This window comes from Pipra filicauda, unplaced genomic scaffold (genome assembly GCF_003945595.2).
Source record: "Pipra filicauda isolate LSUMZ 115617 unplaced genomic scaffold, ASM394559v2 scaffold163_size1657671_pilon, whole genome shotgun sequence".
Classification (NCBI taxonomy): Eukaryota; Metazoa; Chordata; class Aves; order Passeriformes; family Pipridae; genus Pipra; species Pipra filicauda.
The window spans coordinates 1,048,979-1,071,048 of NW_024104140.1; the positions used below are offsets into that span (position 1 = coordinate 1,048,979).

The 22,070-nt window shown below is 44.9% G+C and overlaps 1 protein-coding gene across 1 annotated transcript; it reads left to right on the forward strand.

The window, feature by feature from the left end:
• Positions 1-753: 753 nt before the first annotated feature.
• Positions 754-7,501, forward strand: THAP1 (THAP domain containing 1). Its single transcript, XM_027745146.2, has 3 exons — positions 754-993; positions 1,357-1,552; positions 5,479-7,501. The coding sequence occupies exons 1-3, from the start codon at positions 923-925 to the stop codon at positions 5,941-5,943; spliced, it is 732 nt and encodes a 243-aa protein (XP_027600947.1). The 5' UTR covers positions 754-922; the 3' UTR covers positions 5,944-7,501.
• Positions 7,502-22,070: the final 14,569 nt, after the last annotated feature.

Below are 22,070 nucleotides of genomic sequence, written 5' to 3' on the forward strand. Positions count from 1 at the left end.
TTTTTGTTTTTTGGTTTTTTTTTTTTGTTTGTTTGTTTTTTAGTTTGGGGTTTTTTTTTCCTTTTCTTTTTGTTAGCCTGATTTGGTTTTGTTTTAGGTTTTTGTTTGGTTTTGTTTGTTTGTTTGTTTGTTTGTTTGTTTTTCCCGAAGGCAGTCAGAACCTCCCGCGGGGCTCACAGTGCCAACTTCTTCCTGCCCCAGTGCCGGCCGCGCTGTGCACGGCCGCCCGCAGCCCTGCCCCGCCGGCCGGGGCGAGCACCGCCGGCCGCGGCCCCGGGCAGAGCGGGGCGGAGGAGCCGCCGACGGGTCTCCGTCCGTGCAGGCACGGCTTCTGCGGGCCTCGGCCCGGGCTTGTGCCCGGCGGGGCGGGAGGGCGGGCGCGCAGCCCTGCCCAGATGTGGATGCGGGGGGGGCGGCCCTGCCCAGATGTGGATGTGGGGAAAAGGCGGGTGGCCCTGCCCAGATGTGGGGGCGGGGGGGGCGGCCCTGCCCACATGTGGATGCGGGGTGGTCGGGCAGTCCTGCCCAGATGCGGGTGCGGGGGGGAGGGGGCCTTGCCCAGATGTGGGTGCGGAGGGGGCGGAGCACGGTAGCGCGACAGGGGGCGGAGCCGGGGTAGGACGCGCCCCGATTGGACGGCCCGCCGGGGTAAGCCCCGCCCCCACTCCAAGGGCCGACTCGCATAATGGGCGGAGCGCGTCGCGCGCAGCTACCGCGAGAGTTTGCGTTGAAGCCGGAGCCGCCATCTTGGAGTTGGGAGAGGCCGCGCGTCCCGTTCCCGTCCCTCTCCAGAGGGTCACGGCGCGGGGGGGGCCGCGGGGGGCGGCAGGAGCAATGGGCGCCCTCCGCTGAGGCCGCGGCGCCCCGCTGGCTCGCCCCTGCCCGCTGAGGCCGCGCCGCCGCGGCCGCGGGGCTGGGCGGGATGGTGCAGTCGTGTTCCGCCTACCGCTGCCGGAACCGATACGACAAAGAGAAGCCCATCTCCTTCCACAAGTGAGCGCGCGCGGGCGGGGCGGGGCGCGCCGGGGGCGGGGCGGGGCCGGCGCGGGGGCGCGCGCGGGGAGGGGGCGGGAGCGCTCGCGCGTGGGCGGACGGACGGGCAGACAGACAGACAGACGTACGTACATACATACATACATACATGCGTACGGGCGGGTCCGTCCGCCCGCGGCCGCTGAGGTGGGGAGAGCCTCGCCTGCCCCTCCTGAGGGTCTCCCTGGGGAAAGCCGAGGGACAGGACCCTCTGAGCCGCCTTTTTCAGAGAGGGCTGGGAGCCCCCGCTGGGTTTTGCTCTGGCCATGACCCCCCCGCCTGACAAAGCTTTCCAGAAAGGCTGAAAGTGCCTCTTACTTGCAGGTTTCCTCTTACGAGACCCGATCTTTGCAAGAAGTGGGAAGCCGCTGTTAAGAGGAAAAACTTCAAGCCGACCAAGTACAGCAGCATTTGCTCAGAACACTTCACCCCCGATTGCTTTAAGAGGGAATGCAATAACAAGCTCCTAAAGGAGAATGCGGTGCCCACAATATTTTGTTACACTGAACCCGGTGAAAAGGTAAACCCCGAGGCAGCCGCGGCCGCAGGTGCCGGAGCGCGGGTGTGTCTCAGCGCGGCAGGGCAGCAGGCGGGGAGAGGATGCAGGCTGGGAAGGATGCTGAGCCTGTGTGCCTAAGGACACCAGGAGGGCTGCAGTGGCCGAAACTTAACCCACAGCTGTTCTCGTTGGCGCTAGCAAGAGCAGAGGTGTGGGCTGTCCCAGGCTGTGGAGCGCAGAGAGGCCGTACAGGCAGGCGGTAGCTCTGAGCAGCTCGTGTGCCCGTTCAGCACGCGGATGCTGAATTGAGTGGAACGACAGCAAAGTAAGAAGATATTACCCTGTAGTTAGGTTGTTCAGCAGTATTTCTGCTGTATCTGGAGTTAGAGAGAGCCTTCAGTAGTGCTCACACCTTGGCCGATGGCTGCTGCTAGCATTGAAGAGACGATGATGTTAATTAACAAAGTTAACTGTCCCCTCAAAAGGGCTCTGTCCTCTGGATTTGTAGAGTTAAAGTGAGGTAAAAACAGAAGGGCAGAACCTTACCTGCATCTACTATCTGTCTGTCCTGAAACCACCTCTGTCTTGCCTTAAGCTTGTGATCAAAAGCCAGACTGGTCCCTGACTTCTAATGGTAGAGTCTCCTGTGAGAAATGTTATTCCCTTCACTGTGCCACAAAAGCAGTTTACCACGAGATACAAGTCACTTATGAGTTCTTCCTTCTTGATAGCTGCAAAAAGCTGCAAGACAAGAATGGGAAAGATTGATTCTTAACTCCTATAAAGGATGTAAAATATTTGATCTCTTGTCACTTCACCATTGAGGAAGTGGCAAAGAAGAGAATGGTAAATACAGTACGTCTAGGGAGCAACAGCATGTGATGGGATGAAGTGCACAGAGGAGAACTCAGACTTTTCTCTTATATACAATGTTGGATTGATGCAGAAATAAAATGGCAATGTATTTGAAAAATGAAAAGTGGCTAATAAAAGATAAGAGAATATAAACAGAATGCATATAAGGAGACAGGCAATTTACAGGTAAATATGGCTATGGTTTTTGTTTGATTATGCTTCCCTGCTTGTCTGTAATAAACACATTTTCTTTGTTGTGTGTAAAATAGTTACAAATTTTTTCACAGTCTGAAAGCTGAGTGGGTGTACAGGATAATCTGCAAAAGTGCAGTTGGTGTAGCAGGATTAGTAGTGAACCATGTTCCCAATTTCATTGTCATGCCTGGATCTACAAAAAACCAGTGATGTGCCTTTTAATTATGAAGGATTTAGTTCTATTCCTATTTGTCTCATGGGACTTTAAATTAACTGCCACATATCTTAAGTAAGAATGTAGGAACAAAGAACAATAGTGGTTGTTTTGGAATTGAATCCACACTGATTTTGAAGTACAGGTTTTTATCTTTGGCACTATGTAGTTTGGTATACTTTCTCTTTCTTTACTTATGTCTTAGTAAAACCATTTATTGGCTGTAAGAAGTAATTAGAATTCCCTGATGTCTCAGGGATGCCAGCTGTTCTCTGTGATACATTTTGACAATAGTAACATATTTATAGAGGTAGCCTGTGCTCGGTAGCTGCAAATAAAAGTCTCTGTGTGAATTCAGCAGTCCAGCAATGATATGATTTTTGCTTTTGTTTCCATCAAGAATGAATTTCTCTTTGCCAGTTACATCTTCACTTTGTATTTTTTTTTAGTAGAAAAACATGATAGAGACAGCTGGTAGGGTCAAGCTCTTTGGAATATTCATGAGTGAATTAGATAGGCTAACAGCAGCAGTTTCTTATAGCTGAGAAATAAGACTGGTAGTTGGTTGGCTGGTTTTGTGCTTTTGTGTGATCAGTTATATTTGAGTGTGTGTGAAACTTCCCTTCATTACCAGTGGCCAAACTGCCTTTTCAGTTGCTGTCTGCCAGGTGTTGTAGTTTTTATGAGGGATAGGTAGACCCCCAAATATCAAATATTGTTGCCTTAAGTCAAGGAATTTAATGACATGACCTTCAAATCTAATGAATTTGATATTTAGATGGTGAGGATTGTCAAGGCTTCTTAAAATCAACATTTTCCCTGTCCTTAAGCTTTTCTGTGTAATAGTAATATTGGCAACAGGTGGGTAGGTAGAAAATTGTTACAGTGCCTCTTTCGCTGAGAATGTCTTAAGCTTTCTTCTTAACAGGAAACCTGCAAGCTCTTTTGTTTCAACAGTGCTTTTTTAATCATCATGAGCACAGAAGCATTTCTGAATTATGCCACATTCCTCTGGGGAAGGAAAAATCTGGTTCTCTGCTCTGTCCTAAACTCAAGTGGTGAGGGATCTGTGTTGTCCTGAACTGTACAAGTGAACCTATCAAGAGAAATGTGATAAAAGCTGCAGTTTTATCTGCAAAAAAAAGCTGCAGTGGAGTTGAGCCAATTGATATTTTGCTGCTGCCAAAAGGGAGAACTGTGCTTCTCCCTTCTCCATCCCATCTGCAAGCCGTGCAGTCCTGTTTCTCCACATGACTGGGCAGCGTGTGCTCACAGAGCAGCCGTATCCCAGGCTGCATCCAAAGCAGTGTGGCCAGCAGGGTGAGAGAGGTGATTCTGCCCCTCTACTATGCTCTGGTGAGACCCCACCTGGCACACTGCATTCAGCTCTGGGGCCCTGCAACATAAGAAGGATGTGGACCTGTTAGAGTGAGTCCAGAGGAGGCCACAAAGATGGTCAGAGGGATGGAGCACCTCTCCTACAAAGACAGGCTGAGAAAGTTGGGACTGTTCATCCTTCATCCTGAAGAATAGAAGGTTGCATGGAGACCTCATAGCAGCCTTCTAGTACCTAAAGGGGGCCTACAAAAAGGCTGAAAAAGGTCTTTCTACAAGGGCATGTAGTGACAGGCCAAGGGAGAATGGCCTTAAACTGAAAGAGGGCAGGTTTAGATTGGATATTAGGTAAAAATTTTCTGTTGTGAAGCTGGTGAGGAACAGGTTGCCCAGAGAAGCTGTGGGTGCCCCGTCTGTGGAAGTGTTCCAAGGCCAGGTAGGATGTGGCTTTGAGCAACCTGGTCTAGTGGAAGGTGTCCCTGCCCATGGCAGAGGGGACTTGAAACTGGGTGATCTTTAGGGTCCCTTCCAACCCAAACCATTCTATAAATCTGTGATTCTCAGCTTTTCCACGTATTAGGGCAGGTGTAGGTTATACCTGGTATTGCATTGCTTTGACTTCTAGAAATGGACAGAATATTTCTGCAGTGATGGTGGCAGAATGAATAGCTTTCTGTCATCTCAGCAGCTACCGAGGATGAGAGGCCTGCTTTGCTGTTGAACGAGCTGTTTATTTTGGCTTATCCTGTCTCTTGAAACCAAAACCAGTGACAGAGTCCCTTCCAGTTGTTGAGAAGACAGGCCTTGCTGTGTCCACCTTTCTGCTCCCTTAGTAGCTGACCCTTGTTCTACCTCAGCTTCTACTATGTTTTTGATGAAGTTAGCTGATAGGTTCAATTATGTAGTGGTAAGATGCAGCAGAAAGGAGGAGGGACAAAGGGGAATGGGTAGTAGCATTGAGTTACTAGGTTCTCTGAACTCCATTTCATGGAACTGCAGCCTGTGTTCTTGCTTCTTAGCTAACTGTGGATACTATTTGACCTAAGTCTTCAAGTAAGAGTAATTGCTACATTATTCAGGTTTTGATTTATTTGAGACATCAAGGGCTTGAGTTTCAAAGAGCCCTTAAAATGAAGCTGCTTAAAAATATCTCCAGTTGAGAAGCCAGACAAGGCAGGCCCAGAACTTTCTCTCAGTTTTGAAAGGGTGGGCTTTGGAATTTATTTTATTAATTTAAATCCTAGTTGTTTATGTTATTCCGAGGCCGTATAGCGAGGGAGTTGCGTTGCAAACAGCCTTAAGCCTGAAAATGTACTTTTTTTTTTTTTCCCCCTCTTGTTCTTTCTAGTCTGAAGAATTTGCAGAACAGCCGGAAGATCCGCTGCCACCTCCCCCGCTGCCGCCGCCGCCGCCGCCTCCGCCGCCACCGCCACCGCCAGCAGCTCCGGTGCTACCCCCACCTCCGTCGACTCCTTTCCATTTGCCCCAGATAGATGCCAGGTTTGTAGACCCGAGTATTGGATTACTGATGCCTCCTCTCCAGACCCCTAGCAACCTCGCCGTTTTTTGTGACCATAACTATACCGTAGAGGACACAGTCCATCAGCGGAAAAGAATTCAACAGCTGGAGGAACAGGTTGAAAAACTGCGGAAGAAGCTCAAGACGGCGCAGCAGCGATGCCGACGTCAGGAAAGGCAGATTGAAAAACTGAGAGAGGTCGTTCAGTTTCAGAAGGAAAAAGACATACTGGCAGGAAAAGGCTATGTGATTCTGCCTAATGACTGTTTTGAAGTTGTAGAAGTGCCTGCCTAGAAGTCACGAACATCACTTTTCACTTTGGCAGGCCAAGAAATTTAGTTTAAAACCTAAGTTCTTTCTAATTCTGTATGTAAGAGTCTTCAGAATTCTAAAACAGTAAGTAAGCAGTCATACAAATGAGGTAATATTTTTTCTTCGCTGTCGTTTCAGTTTGATACACTTTTAATACATTGAAGATGCACACATCTCAGAATTAGAATATGCAGTGAATTTACAAAATCTGAATTCCTTTACAGAAGGAAAGTATGCAAGGTTGAATACACCTAGAAATTTATTTTTTTTTTACAATGTCTTTCTTATGCTTAAAGGGAATGGAGATTGAATCTGGCTGAGAGTGAAGTTGAGGTGGTTGTACACCTGGTGCTTTGTCAAGGCATTTAACGTAGGCTTTGGTAATCCCCCAGTAAGTAATTTTCACTGATTTTTAGAAAGAGCAGAATTAGGTCAGCTAACAACATCTGCAAGTTTTTTAACAAGTGCTGCAGAAAGATAGCTAAGATACACATTTCAGTCTGGGAAAACTTCCAACCTCAGTTTGCTATGCATTTGAAGCACTGCGAAAAGTCTAATTCCTGGATCCCTTTGGGTGAGGTATGTAAATGAACCTCGTCTTTTGGAGTAGCTGTTCAACACATGTGAGTTTTGAGGGCGGAGAGCTGTGGAAGCAGCTTTTGTGAAGTGGAAGGCTGAACTGAACGTGTATGTTGCTGAACTGTTGACAGGATCAAGAGGGCAAAGTACTGTTCATGGTGACTGCTTTGCAAAAGTACCCTGGTAACATACAGTCCCCAATATGTTGTAGTGTCATGTTCCCATAAGCACTGTAATGGGGAGAGTGTTACCCTGGTTTTAAATTGTTGCACTTAAGTCACATGTGAACCCTGTGTAGCTTCAGGAGGTGAAAGTTTTTTTCTTATCCAAGGAGTCAGATATTTGTGACTGGCTCTGCAATATACTGTGGTTTTCTTTCTTTTGGTTTTTTTTTTTTTTTTCACTCCCCAATAGGCATCCACCAAAGGGCAATTAGGGAATTAGACTTTGGAGTTGCTTGGTGCTAGACTGGTTTATAACATCTCAAATGCTGCTGCCTCTCCTTCAGCCTTATTAAGACTCCTAGAAAGAGTTCAGCATGACAAAGTGGTGCAGCAGTTTGCACTTACTTTCTAATAATGTATGTAGTCAATTAATTCATTCAAAATCAGAGAAAAAGGCATCTTGCTAACCCTATTATAATCCTTACAGCTGAAATTCCTGGATGAACTAGATGTGAGGAAGATTGCTTTTCTCACTCTACATCAAACTTATGTGCAGTGTGGATTCTAGTTCTGATATTGAACAAGCCTTGTTCATGATGGCTTTAAGAGCCTCCCTTAATATCCTGTTAGCATGACATTTTGAAATGTTTCGAACCAGTCTTGAAACTTCTGACCTCACTCATGCCATGTGTCTATTTTCCCTGCCATTTCATGCAGTTAAAGTGAACAAAAATGCTGATGCTTCCATTTGTGTACATTTATTATACCTGATTAAAAATAAAAAAAAAAACAAATGACGTGTGAGATTTTTAATTACTCTCTTTTTTTCTTTTTCCCAGGATTTTGCCAAAACTGTCATGACATTTTGCCTTTTTTTTTTTCTTTTTTTTTCCTAGTAGTTCCTGGTTTAGCTGGGTTTTTCTCACAGAGTTCCAAAATCTTGTTGCTGTTACACTTTATGCTTAAAATAAACTTGAAATTGCTGAAATTCAGAAGTGACGAGGAAAAGACGTTTCAACAACTGTTGCCATGCTGTTGGCATGTGTGACCAGATAGCAGATTGCATCTGTTTTCTCTGCAAAATAACCCTCTCTTCTTACTCTACAGGAATTTCAGGTGTGACTTCCTGAGGCGTGGTGGGTTGTTGCAGTGCCACACCCCCGTGGCCTCTGCCCCCCGACATGGAGTTGGGTACTCCCACTATCATTCTTCTTATGCCCACCAGTTCTGGTGCTGGTTGCACTCTTCTGTGGGGCACTTCAGCTCGCTAAAGCAGCAGGTTTGGCTCGTGGCAGAGGAGGGCCAGCAGTACCACATCTGATAGGAGGGAAAGACTATGGCCAAGAGCGGGGAATGATGAGAAATAAATCCTCTCCTCTGGGCGCAATAAGTTGTTGCCTTATGTCAGCTGCTTCTGAAAAATATTAGGGTAACTTCATATTCTTAATGTTCAGCACTGTTTCCTTCCACTCTGGCCAGAGATCCCTGTTTTCCCCCGCCCTGTTATGCTCTGGCTGCTGTACTTGCTCAGCCCTTCCTTCAGATATTTTAGCTTCATAACCCTCCAGGAAAGCAGCACAACAAAATTAAGTCTGCAAGGTAGATTTAGGTGTGCTGATAGGTGGCTGATGTGTGGAGTTCTTGTGTGTTTAAGCTTTTTGTGTTGGTGAAATTGGTTTAATAGCTGACTGAAGTAGATGTTTCCCCCATTGAGAGGGATGATTATTTCTCCCCTGGAGCTTTTCAGAAGTACCAGATTGAAGAGGGGACTGCTGCACAGTTGCTGGCTTCCTTTCTTATTACCAGAGGACTTTTCGAAGAACAGATGCAGTCCATTCTGACAATGGGCTTGGATTTCTCCTACAGGAGCTCTTTTTTTTTTTTTTCCCCTTTAATAAAAAGTCTTGTTAACTGCTGATGCAGTCATGTTAGGGCTAGGTGTGGACTTTACTAGACCCATGAGAGCTCTCAGTATCACAGAACTCTGAAGTAAGGGAAGAAAGGCTGGCACAAAAACAACTAATTGTCTTTCAGTGGTTGACCTTTCATGCACTGCACCCTATTCCTCTCTATACCACAATGTCTCTTGTTTGGTAGCAATACAGAAAGAGAAGATGAAGGCTGTCTGCTACTGGCCAGGCTAGGAAAAGAATTCTGGGTAATAAGCACAATGTGTTTCCCCAGCATGTGTTAAAATTTCCTCGTCTTTTTTCAGGTGGGATCTGTTACATCCACACAATCATCTGTAAAAGAGGTCTGCATCACTTATTGTTTGCATTGGCCACAACTAGCACCTGCACAATAGCAGAAATTTTGGAAACTTCTCTGAAAAAACATGATTGGAAGTTAAAAAGCAGAGATGGGAATTGTAGAATGGCATATAGTTGTTCAATTGTGCTCATATGAAGTAGCTGACAATTTGTTTAAACGCATTTCACTGAAGCCTATTTTATAAAGCAAACAATTCAATGAAGTTAGAAAGTAGCAGAATAGGCAAAAATGCCCCACCCTTAAATTATGGAAAGAGAGATTTGTTTTGAAATGGGCTGATGCTTCAACAGGTAGGAATTGGAGCCAGTTCTAAAAAGAGAAGTTTTGGCTTCCCCCTGTTGCCCCAATTTTCATTTTGCAATGACATGGTATCTGACCTATGTGAAATGTTTGCTTTTTTTTCCTCCTTGCACCTCTGCAAAGTATGAGATTTCCCTGTCTAACTGGGACAGTTCAAATCCACAGGTATGTTTTATGGGGAAAAAATAAATAGCTAAATACTTGTATTACTTCTTGTCATACTGAGGGAGTAACTTTTCACTGGCCTTTTTTCTTCTGTGTTTCCAGTTCCCATCTTGTCTATGTTGTCACTAGCAGGGTCTTAATAACTGTAGCAGCAAATTAATGAAAATAAAATGTCCAAGAAATCTTCTGTCTTCCTAGGATTTCATTTTCCTTCAGCTCTACTTAGAGTTTGGGGTATGGGCACCCTGTGGGAATTTTGAAGGAGTTCTCTTGAAGCTGAAGAAAGTGCAAAGCAAATCCCAGTTTGAACTCAGGAAGAAGGAAAGCAAAGTAATTGCTTTGGTAAAACTAAAACCACAACAGTTTCTAAATACTTTTCAGAAGACTTCTCCTGTTACATGCTTTTCTGGACTCATGCAGTTATTCCTAGTTGCCCTTTTGCTTTCTTTCTTTCCTGAGACCTGTTTTAGGTTTTAATCTACTGGCTTTCTCCATTTCCCATCAGCTTACACCTTCATCAGGTGGCTTTGGCAGGGTGGAAGGGGGTTTTTTGAGCTATTTTAACGACCAAAACACAGTCTGCTGAAGCACGTTGATGACTGCAAGTTCAGGTATGTAACTCCTGCTGTTTTAAGCACAGCAGGTTATTTACCATACTTTGCCACAATAATGATTTGTTTATAAATGAGAAAGAGAAAAACAGGATACATGACTCAAAAGTGTGACAGCAATTGCTCTTAGAGATTTCCCTTTGTGTTCAATGCTTTCAATGGAAATTTTATCTTTGTACAGACATCTCTGATGGAACTGCAGCATTTTATTGTGCAAAATGGAAAGAAGGCCCAATTACAGTGTTACATAGGCTGAAACAGGTAAAAATGGGGGGGGGAAAGTGTTGCAAAGTTGCTGTATAATCCGCTATGACTAACTTGAAACAGTTGCCAAGGAATGTCATCTTAAATACTCCTAAATTAAAGAAAACATTTAAATAGGTTACTGAGAAGGAAATCCTCAAGTACCCCTCTTGAGAATAGTTATATTACATTGTTGTAATTACATTATTACAATAATTAAGTATTTCCACAGTCCTGCCACTATTAGTTCATGTAGCATTGACTATCAATATCAAGCCTTTTGTTGTGTGAAATGATCTGTTGATTCTCCTGTAGCTGTCTCATCCTATTGTACAAGGACAATAGGTTGTAAGGCCTAGGCTCACACATTTCCTGCAAGCTCTAGAACAAAGTGATTGTCCTCTGCCTCTTAATTGGTTCTACTGGTCTCTTGGTCAGGGAGGAGTATGGACAATACCATCTGGCCAATCATTAGGGTGGGGTTCATTCGTTTGTTCTGTTTTGGTTTGGTTTTGAACTCATGAAGGACTTGAGCAAATCAGGCAGGGTCCTCATTTCTTTTTTCAGGTTTCACTGGATGTGACCATTAATGATTCAGGGTGTGTGGCTATACTAGGCATCTATATAAGAATCAGTGCTCTGGTATTTGAGGCTGTGAAAGACGTTGTGACTTCCTACTGGAAAATCTTCAATTCAGTGACAGGTAATCCAGAAGAAGGAGGAGTTCTTGTCTCCAGTGATCATTTCTTCTTTTGCCTTGGACTCATGTTGCATCCCTCAGCCACAGTCCAGTGTTCTCCAACCAAGTTCTCGTAGATGTATCCAGGGCTTTGTTTTAGCAGAATGATACAGCAGTATTCCGAAACTGCAGCACAGGCACAAATATAGCAATTGTAATACACAGCAAAATCACAATACAAATGTACTGTGCAAATTACCATTGCTGGTTTCTAAATGTTTGCCATCATGGCACTGTGTCCCCCCCACTTTCTGGGAAGGAACGTGCAGGTTGAACCCAGATTAAGCCAGTTGTTTGTTTCCAACTGATTTTTGTGAGTTGTTTGGTTTTTAGGCTTTTTGTTGGGCTGAGTCACATACAGACTACCCTCCCACGCTGGTCTGGCTAGCTCAGGAAAACATTACTCTTGACTAACTATTCAGGGAAGGTTGTTTATGCAATCCAGTGACTGAATGATGCAGCTGTATTCCTAAAGCAAAGGTTACTGTCCAGTCCCCCTTGTGCTGAGATAATTTCATCTTCCTTTATGACAATTTGTTGTTTTTCCTTACATTCCTCCCTCAGCACATCATTCTTGCCTATCTCCTCTGGGCCTTCCTCCATTGCACAGATCAGTCACCCACGCTCACAGTGGCTCTTTTCAGGGGTGTCCTCACACATGTCTTTTGCAGAAATAAGTGAACTTTTTTGTCTTCAGGTGCTTTACAGCCTGGGCCTGTGGCTCAGAAGGGAAGGAATTTTCAGGAGTAGAACTTTTTTTCTACTAGGAGGAAGGGATCTTGTTTTCAGCTTGGGAAATCCCAAGATTTCCACCTGCACTTTCAGGTTTGGGATAGCTGGCTTTGCAGAGAAGGAAGCTTCTGGATGCCCACTTTCACAGCTCAGTTCAGATTTCTTGCCTTTTGTTTGTTTGTTTGTTTGTTCTTTTCTTGTGTTGATAGGATCAGACTCTTCATTCACCAATTCACTTATGTTGATGCTGTCAGGTCCAGAGGAATAGCACCTGCATGCAGAGAAAATCTGAAGGGAGTGTTATTCCCAAACTGGCTGTGAGGTACCAAGATGGAGTTTTCTGCTCCCACTAGAGCATGTCATGTGAACTCAGGCCACAGAGGATGGCTTTACTGATACTGTGTTTTATCAAGTGGTGATTATTTTGTGGTGGCAGTTTATCTGTGAGACACCAGGAATTGCTGCCAGAAGAATGAATATTTGCAGTGTTATGTCAAAGGACTGAAAAAGTATTTATTTATCAATAACCTCAAACTCTGTAGTCTGTATATACTTTTATTTCTTATCTTGATTTCTTTCTGTCTCAGTTCAGACGGGAAAATATTTTTATTAGTGTTTTTTTGTTCTTGTTTTTGGTTTTGGTTTTTGGTTTTTTTTGTTTGGTTGGGGTTTTTTGTTCAGGTTTTTTTTGTTTGTTTGGTTGGGTTTTTTTAATGACAAGGGACTGAAATTGCTCAGAGTTTATTTATGTGTTCAGTATGGTGAGGAACTGGGCAGGTTCTCTCCTACAGGTACTGCATCATGGAAATCTCATGGTTGTGGATAATAGGAAACATCTATTTCCCCAAGTGAATGTACATTTGGCTATTTCAGCTTGAAGAACTCTAATTACTTGAAGTTATCTATTTGAAATATAGACACACACAAACCATGGTTATAGTATCCGTGGCGTTATCTTTCTTTGATACTGTCATCAGCTGACAAAACTAGATTTCCATGTGGTAAATTTTCATATAACTAAAACCCAATGTATATATACATATATATATATATAACAACTTTTACACTCAAATGTGCAAGCAAGTTTATGATGACATTACTTAACCTAATTGTATCACTCTGAAAACCATTCTTCCGTCAATATTGACATTTACCTTTTGGCTTGTCTACTAAGGTTGCTAGAACTTATTTTTTTTTTTCTTCATGTGATATCTGTCAGGTGATTTATATGACTTCAGTGATAAGACGTAATTAAAATAAATGGTGCTTTCTTGTATTATTCCCAGTGCTGCCTCACGGACCGGATTCCTGCACCAAATAAAACCCCAGCTTTCTTCAACGCCATTTGCTCCTTCAGGTGCAGAAGAAACTGGAAACTTACACATAGGTTGGCCTTGCTTGTTTTTCACAGTATGATCACCACAAGGCCTTGCTGTCTAGTAAACCCATCATCTCTGTGACGAGATATGACTGTAGAAGTAAAACTTTTCTCCCCATTAGAAATCTTGTGTAATATTGAATGTTATATAATCTTCTCTGACTTTTTCTTGTGGGCCTGGCCTTGCTCCTCTAGAGCACCACTGTTTTCTCTTAACAAAGATTCATATGATTTTTTTCTACTAATACTCTCAGAATTTAAACATCTGTGTTTCTCCTTTTTTGACCTTTAGTACGTGGTAATGAGACACTGACCCATTCAGTTACAGAGGTTGTCAGCGACTGAGCAGGGGAGTATTTGGAAAGTGGGGCAGTAACCTTTTATTATGGACTGGTAACTTTTTGCCATTTCATAGTATCAAATGTGCCACAGAGATGAAAATGCAAAACACTGTTGGAAACAGCATGGGAATGAAAAGCATGTCTCAGCTGAAGGCTGCTTCAGGTTAATGGATGAGTTTGGCCCGAGGAAAGAGGAGGCTTGCTTAATATTTCAATAGATTTCACTCTTTGTGCTTTCAAGCTGTTTTTACTTTTATTCTACTTGCCTCTTGATTTCTATATATAAGAGATATAAAAGTGAGCTTAGCAATTCCCAGGGGACAGTGGAGAGCTTTCTGAGCAATGTCTTCACCACTGATGTAACTTTCCTCCCACAGAAGCCACCTGCAAAAGTCATGCTTTGCGCTGAAATGCTGAACATTTTGGGTAAAGATTTCCTGAGTCCCACGGAGCTGACATTTCTTCTTCAAATTTCTGGGAATGAGCTGGTATAATCAGGGAGCTGGCTGTGGATTTTTCTCATCAGCCTTGTGCAGAAGAGAGTTGTTGGGGCCGCGGCAAAACTAAGCAGCATTGTTCTTCAGGAACAAAGTCATGAAGTCACATATGGCTTCAGCTGCCAAGTGTTTGCTCATGATGCAACAGCAGGAGATGGGCTCTCAGCAGTGTGACAGTCTGCTGTGCTGCTGTCAGATCACGGTGAGGTGAAATCCCGTTGCCACGATGAGTGGTTATTTACCTGAGCGAGTAAGCTGTCTGATAGCATTCCTGTACCAACAGTCACCTGCAGGGGAATTAAACTCCAGATTAGGCTCTTTAGTATTTTTATTGCTCCTTTTGATTTTGCTGATTATCAGGTTGCTTGCACATGGCGTTAATGCATCAAGCTCGCTGGGCTTGCTGAGAGCCTTGGAACATTACAAACCATGTGAAATCAGGACCGCTGCCTGACTTGCATTGAAAGTGAATGTGAGGAGTTGCCCCACTGAGGAGATATAAGGGTGATAGTGTGGAGAAGGATGATGGCAGCCCAGTTTGTTTTGTTCAGGCCTGAGGCAGCTAAAAGGCCTTTTTGGGCCTTTGTGAAGCTTAGTGGAATTGGCGTTTGTTCTGCAAGCTATACAAGAGCCATGGCAAGTTGCCTCCTGGAACTCCTCCCCATCATCCATTGACCTGCCAGGAACTGACCCTACACTTATCAGCCTTCCTTTGGAAAGCTGGATCTCTTCCCAGCCCATTCCTCATGCACCATGGGAGTAGTCTGCAGAGTGTTTTGGCTGTGATCCCATGTGCTCCTCCTAATAGACACAAACAGTTGCACTGTGCTCGCAGTTCAGGGAGTTATTCCAGCTCAGCCTTGGCTTGCTTTTTAGGTGAAGGTACCTAAATACCTTTAGGTTAATTCTTCTGACTAGGCACAGACAGGCCATTAAAATAGTTACAGGAAATAGGACATTCCGACATGGTAGAAGAGGCAAAACTTGGTTTTGCATTTTTTTTTTGAGTAACATCACTTAACACTTTCTAGTGAGGTGAAGCTGTAAACATTTGGGATTTGTATTCAGCTTCTTCAGCTTGTAAAAAGCAAGCCAAATGACAGAAAGTTGTCATGCAGTAGAGATAAAATTTTAGGTCTCCAAACCTCTCAGTTTGCTGTATTGTATCTTTAAGCTATTTGATGAATTTATGCAGTTATAAGATACGTCCATTGGTTATGTATGCTACCAAATAATTGAAGGACATTCTACCGCCTAACACTACTCTCACATCCGTTTTGTTATGATTATATATTGACTAAAACTTAACTTTTGCAAATTATATGAAGAACATACTCTGACTTCATTCAGAAACTGTGAAGGCGTCTCATACACTGTGCTTTGTTTACACTCCTGTTTCACATCAATTGTTTCCATAGTTCCAGACTAGTTGATGTTTCTCAAAACTGCTCTCTTGTAGCTACAAGCTATTATGCATGCATGTCAAAGGCCAGATTTCTTCTGTACTCGATACTCTTGTGCGTGAAAACTGAAAAAAAAAGAAAACCACCAAAAAACTACCTAATAGTCACAATTTCACTTGTGCCACTCAGAAGTCTAACTGGGTTTTATTTGTACATGTTCATGAGCACAGCTTTGAAAACATAACATGACAGGCAAATACCTGGAGGTAGACAACACAGAATTTTAAACATGTAGGTAGACATTCAAGGGGACTATAATGGCTTCATGGAAGTTACCATGGATAGGAAATTGTAGAAGTTATTGTATGTAATTCTAGGTCTATATTTAAGTATACCATCTCTGTTTATGAGCCAGTGAAATGGAAGCCCAAAATATTCCACTGATGTTCAAAACAATGGTTCTGTTTAAACTGTCTTTGGTTCCTACCTGTATTTCTATCTAATCTCTGAGAAACCTCTAGAAGAAGTAAATATTGTTCTTTGTAAATTATTTGACATTAACCCCAACAATATCCACTCAACGTGGCAAACAGACATCTCTGGATAGAAGACTCACATCCCAGGTCAAATCTTCAGGAATTAGTTTCAGAACAGCAGAAAGTTAACTTGAGCTCTGCTCTGACAGCCTTAGAGAAGGATAGACGCGAGTTAGCAGGAGTTAAATTAATTAATTAAATATTAATTAATTAATGACCTCTTGCAAACTCTCCCACTACTGTTTTCCCATGGAGAAAGTGGTTTTATTATTCTGTGACAGAGATGAGGTCTGGTCTGCTGACTTGCTGCTGCCAGAGCAGTTTCTGCTTTTTGGCCGTGGACGATCCAAAGTAAAATTCATGCACTTCATAGGAGCTGCTCCACCCAGCTGAGTCTCCCAAGTGCTAAAATTCCCACTTTGTAAAATTCTTGGCTGTAATGTAGCTGAGCAGGAGTCTTTTGCTCTTGTTGTGCTACAGCCTCCAAATATGAGTCCAGGGTGGGTCCAGCACAGGGCCCAGGCCCCTTCTCCCTGGGCGAGAGTTGCAATCGTTTGTTATCATGCAAAAGGTGCATCTCAAACACAGAATCACAGAACCCTTAAGACTGGAAAATACCTCCAAGATCATCTAGTCCAACCTTTGACTGAATACTGCCATGCTCACCAAAACACACCATGAAGTGCCACACCTACTCATTTTTTTGAACACTTCCAAGGATTTTGACTCCACCTCTTCCCTGAGGAGCCTGTTCCAATGCTCAACCACCCTTTCAGTGAAGGAATCTTTCCTAATATGCAACCTGAACCTCCCCTAGCACAACTTGAGGCCATTTCCCCTTGTTCTATCGCTTGCTGCCTGGGAGAAGGGACCGACTCCCAGCTTACCACAACCTCCTTCAACATCAGGGGTCTTGCTCACAGGAATACTAAACAGCCTGGGTCCTGGGTGGCTGAAGATGCTTGGCATTGCCCGGGGCTCCTACCTCACAGAAACCCAGCCACCATTTGGAGATGGAACATTTCTAAGCGGAACACGCTCGGTTTCCCTTTGTGGGACTTCAGCATCTTCTCATTTGTTGAGCACCTAGAAAGTCAGTCTCAGCAAGACAGGGCCTGAATAGCTGGCCATCCTATACTCAGATTGTCTGTCAGCCAAACGGGGAGCCTTTTGACATCTCTGGCTCTGGTTTTTAGTGGGAAGGTATGCAAGGGGTGACAGGGTATGCTGCTGATGAGTGGTTGGCAGGAGAAAGTTTCTGAAAAGCTCACAGGGTGAAAGGGAAATGGTCAGAACAGATGTGAGTCAGCCAGGGAGCGTCCACCTTGGAACACAAGCAAGGGTTTAATACTTGGTTTTTTTGGTTTGTTTTGCTTTGCTTCGTTTTTCGTTTTTTTTTTTGTGGGGTTTTTTTTTTTGTCTTTTTTTTTTTTTTTAAATGCTCCTATCTTCTTCCAATTTATTTCTGAAAGCTAAAGATGAAGGCACAGGCAGCTGTCCTGTAGTTCAGTGGGAGGGCTGGGGAGCTATGTTTTTCAGCAACCTGAGTTTTGTAAGGCTTAACGTGGCTGAGACAATTGTCCTGCTGCATTTTCTGTAAAAATAGTAGCTCTCAAAAAAAAAAGAAAAAGGTAGAACAACTCACATTGTACAGAAATTCAAGTAAGAAGGTTGTATTCATGAAGCACAGTTTGATTGTGTACTTGCAGATTTGAGTATATGATATGTAACACTTTTCCACAGAAATGTAAGCTGAAAATGGTGGAGAACTTGTGGAATAATCTCTAAGTCTCTAATCCAACCAGGTAGCAAGAGGCAGAGAGCAGCACAGGAAAATGTACAACAGCAACTGCACTTCTTTTTATTAAAACATAATGGAAAAAGCCACAAGCACCACGACAAAGTTCAGTAATGTATGTAATGTAGTGAAGAAAGAGACAAAAGAGTATGGGCTTCCAAACATTCTTAGTACGTGTTGATGAAACATGGTGATTGTTTTAATCTTTTGGACAATACAGAATTATTATCTGTGTCCAGACATATTTCTGAAGCTAAAAAAAACCCTCTTTTTGAATTGCATGGACCCACAGAGCAACTATCTCTGCTGACTCAGGAGAAGATTATAAGAGCAGATGCCCTCAACTGCAGAGAGGGACAGAGCTTCTAGATCTCATCGAATTTCCAACAAAGCATTTGGTTTTGCTATGATATCTTCAAGGAAGTCCCCTACCCTCCCATGCCAGATGCAGCAGCTCCAAAAAGAAAGATTGTCAGGTACCACCATTCCAGCTGTGTGATGGGGCTGTCACATAAGAAGTGGATGAAATGAACAAAGCTGTGTGAGGATTCATGTGGCTTATCAAGGCCATAGGATGTGGCAGGAATTGCTCTTTGAATTTTATGATTGCCTTCAAGATAAAAAACCTTAAATTAAATCGGAAGGAGAAAGTGGAACCACTTGGCATGGAGCACTGCGTGTGCTGGGATAAAGGCTCCCAGGCAGCAGTTGTTACCACTAAAAATGAGAGGCAAACAGGTTGATGCAGAGCTAGGCATGAACAAAGTTTCTCTGACGCTCCTGAAGAAGTTATCTTTAAAACAGAGTTTTCTCTCACACTTTGCAAAGTCTTGGCCCTCACTAGTAGTTTGCCTACCCCTGAAGTCTTCCAAGCCTTGACATCTGAACAGCAAGTCCAGGATGCTGCGGACAAAATTTGGGCTGCGAGGAGCATTTATGAAAGCAGAGATCAATCAGCCTGATGAAATGGAAAGACAGGCTGAGAAAACAGCAGAGCCGAGCCAGATCTTTGTTTACGGTTATCAACTCAGAACAAATGGTTTCGAAGATTTTCATATTCAAAGCTAGGTAGTGCCACCAAAATGCAGGAAGTGATCAGAGTGCCCTGAGACATGATGCCACCTCCTGAATGAGACCTCACCGTAAAGTTAGAACTGGAAAAAGAAAACAAAGATTCTAATGCAGAGGACAATCTGTTAGAAATAATAATGTGCCTACAGCGGTGATGAGCCTGTGCATCTCCAAAGAGCCCAAGTCCCTACATGTCCTCAGTCCCAGTGAAGCAGTGGGAGGCTTTTACGGGGAAATGGGCAGCAGGCAGTTGAGGTACTGTGTGCTGTCAAAAGGCACAGGGACTCAGTACTATCTCATGCATGCATTCACATAAACGTGGTGGAGGAAGGAGGGCAGGCAGAGGCTTCTCGTGGTAGGAAACTGCCAAGGAAGCCAAGGACTGAAACGGCCCTTGTTCTGCCGAACCTTGTCCCTGTACTTGCAGAGCCTGGTCACAGCTGAAACAGCTGCCTGGGCGCAACTCGAAAGTAAATTCAGCTCTGGCAGCCCATCAGCGCTTTCCGAGCCTGCTGTGCTAAGTGTCTGCTTGTTCCCTAGCTGACACACAGACAAGTGCGTGATTCCAAGCACGAGGTTGCAAAGCCACGCGTGTTAGGCTGGTCTCCCGAACAGAGCTCACGCGGCGTGCAATATGCATCGCAGCACCGACAAGTCCGACGCACCAGTTATATCCACGCCCTCCGAAATCCTCCGGGGAGTCCTTAACTCAGCACGGCCCTGGGCACCCCGCGCGGTGCTGCCTGCGCTGCCCGCGTCCTGCCACGGCGGGGAGCTGGGACAGCGGGGACGGGACAGGGAAAAGGCGAGGGAAAAAGTCAGAGCACCTCCGCTCGGAGTGAGAGAAGAAAAAACGAAGGAGGAGGAGGTGGAGGAGGAAAGTGCTGCGGCACCGCGGTAGAGATGAAGGACAGTGGGATGCGGGGCAGCTGCCTACCGGAAAAGGGTGCACGGAGGAGGAGGAGGAGGAGGAGGAGGAGGAGGAGGAGGAAGGGATTAGAGGGTAAACAGCGGTGAGGGAGACACTGAATGGGGTTTGCTTGCTGGGGCCTGTAAGCAACCAAGAGAAAGCAGGAGAGTGTTTTGGGGGGACAGGAAGCCAGAGGAGAGCAGAGAGGTTTCAGGGTGTATGGGCAGGTGGATGGCTGGCTCCAAATTGTGCCCTCTGGCACGTGGAAGTGTCTGGTCTTGCAAAAGTTACTGGTGAGCTGGCTAAAAACATGTCTTGCCCAGCAAAGATGCACGTTTTAAGAAGCTGCTGGTGGGGAGAGGTGTCTGCTGGTGGCCAAAACTGAGATCAGAAGGGACCTGAGAAGTGCCCAGGGCAAAGATGAGGATCCAGGAGTTCTGCTGTTTCCCACCCCACCTTTGCTCCAGAAACCCTTCCTCACCCCTTCAGGGCTGGTATTTTTCTGCTGGCTTCCTGTGTGGTGCCAGATGGTACAAAGGTAGTCAGTCCTCCCTTGGGAGCTCTGGGAAGCTTGGCTCCATCACAAATCCTGCACTCTGGGTGTGCCTTCCTTGGCTCCTGGCATACCACCCCCAGGGAGCAGGGAAGTTGAGGTGGGTTTGGGAGGGAGAAGGCACATCCACCTGAAGGAGTCTCCTGTCCCATAGTTGCTGCAACAGACTCACCTCTGCAGGATCTCTTTTCTCCTCCCTACAGCTGACAAACCCAGTGGTGCATCAAATTCCACTTTGGCTCTTGGTTCTGGAAATGAGGCTTCACAGTTCTGGTTCAGAACATCTCCCATCCGTGTCCTTCCTCTTGACCATCCTTCTCACTTTAGTCCAGGTTGCCCACCCTCTGATTGCCAGCCAGCACTGCCACCTCTCCCTGGAATATGTGTTTTCCATACTTGGCTGCATGATGCCTTCAGGTAACATGGCTTAGCACTCTCCATCATAACCTCGAGTTTTCAGTTGCTCCTAACATTAACCACGTGGGCTCAAACTGATGAACTTGTGCCTCTAGGGGGATTTCTCTTTTTCTTTTTATTGGCATTTTTGCTACCTAGTGGTTGAGACCCAGCTCCAGCATTGCCTTTAGTCAAGCAGTTCTCAGCTCTTTGCAGCCTGGAATTGCAGCCTCATCTCTGTTACAAATCCCATGAAACCTGTGGAAAATCAAAGGCATGTTCTTGATAGGGAACAGCCACTTGAATACTGCCACAAGTAAAGTTCTACCCAAAAATTAATTTGCTGCCTCAGGGGGGATGCTCCTCAGGCTTCATGGCCTGTCATGTGTACCTCCCTTTCCAAAATGTTGGAGGTGTATGGATTAATAAAGACTTGTAAACAGAAAACACCACCAGCAGGCAAACAGAATTTATTTCTCCAACACCCTCCTCTGGCTGTTGGATAACTCTGGAAGACAAAGACCAGGCAAGGTAGGTCCTTACCTCTTGTCACAACCTAGCAGTGGGTGGGGACAATGGAAATGCAACCATACTTCATATTTCCCTCCAAGCAACTATCATGTACTAGCAAAAAGCCTACTCCTATAGCCAGCTAATAAATTAACTCCATTGCCACAAGGCAGCACATTAAAGCCTTATGAAAAACAAGTTTCTCTTGTGTTGTCTAACAGAGCAATGCCTGGACATGCTCTCGGTCAGTAACTACAGTCAGAGGCATCAGTGGGCAAACCTGGGGCTTGCAGTCATGAAACAAAAATGTTGGATGATGCCCTGAGAGTGCTGAGTCCTGTAGAGGACCACAAACATGGTGGAAAGCGTGGGCTAGTCTGCAGAGATCATTTTAAAAGGGTAGCTTTGTTACACAAAAATTTACATTGGGGAGAATAATTGTGTTTAGTCCCCACTCAACTTTATGGCAGATTGTGGTGCTGTCTGTCCACACCATTCCAACCAGATGACTGCTGTTCCTTCGATGCCAGCATAAAAAAAAGGACCCTTTCTATGTATCTCAACGAGTTTGTGTGCTTGTGCCTGCTCTGCATCTAACGGGTCAGCTGAGCAGTCTGGTAGTGCCAGCAGCTGATGCTGACAATACACTTCCTTCAAGGCAGTTTTTGGTAGCTCTCTTGTTTTTGACTTGCTTTCTGCATCTGGGACGAGGAAAGGTGCAGAGGAAGCCAGCTGCTCCTCTAGCCCTGCCGGGTGAACACTGGCAGAACCCAGGAACTGACGAGGGCCCTTGCAGATTTCCCGTGTGCAGCACAGCAGTGGAAAAAGGAAGCTCACTGAGTTGCTGCCGGTGGCCTGCCCAAGAGCTATGGATGAGGCAGGCTGCAAGGCCACAGAAGCAAGAATAAGTTG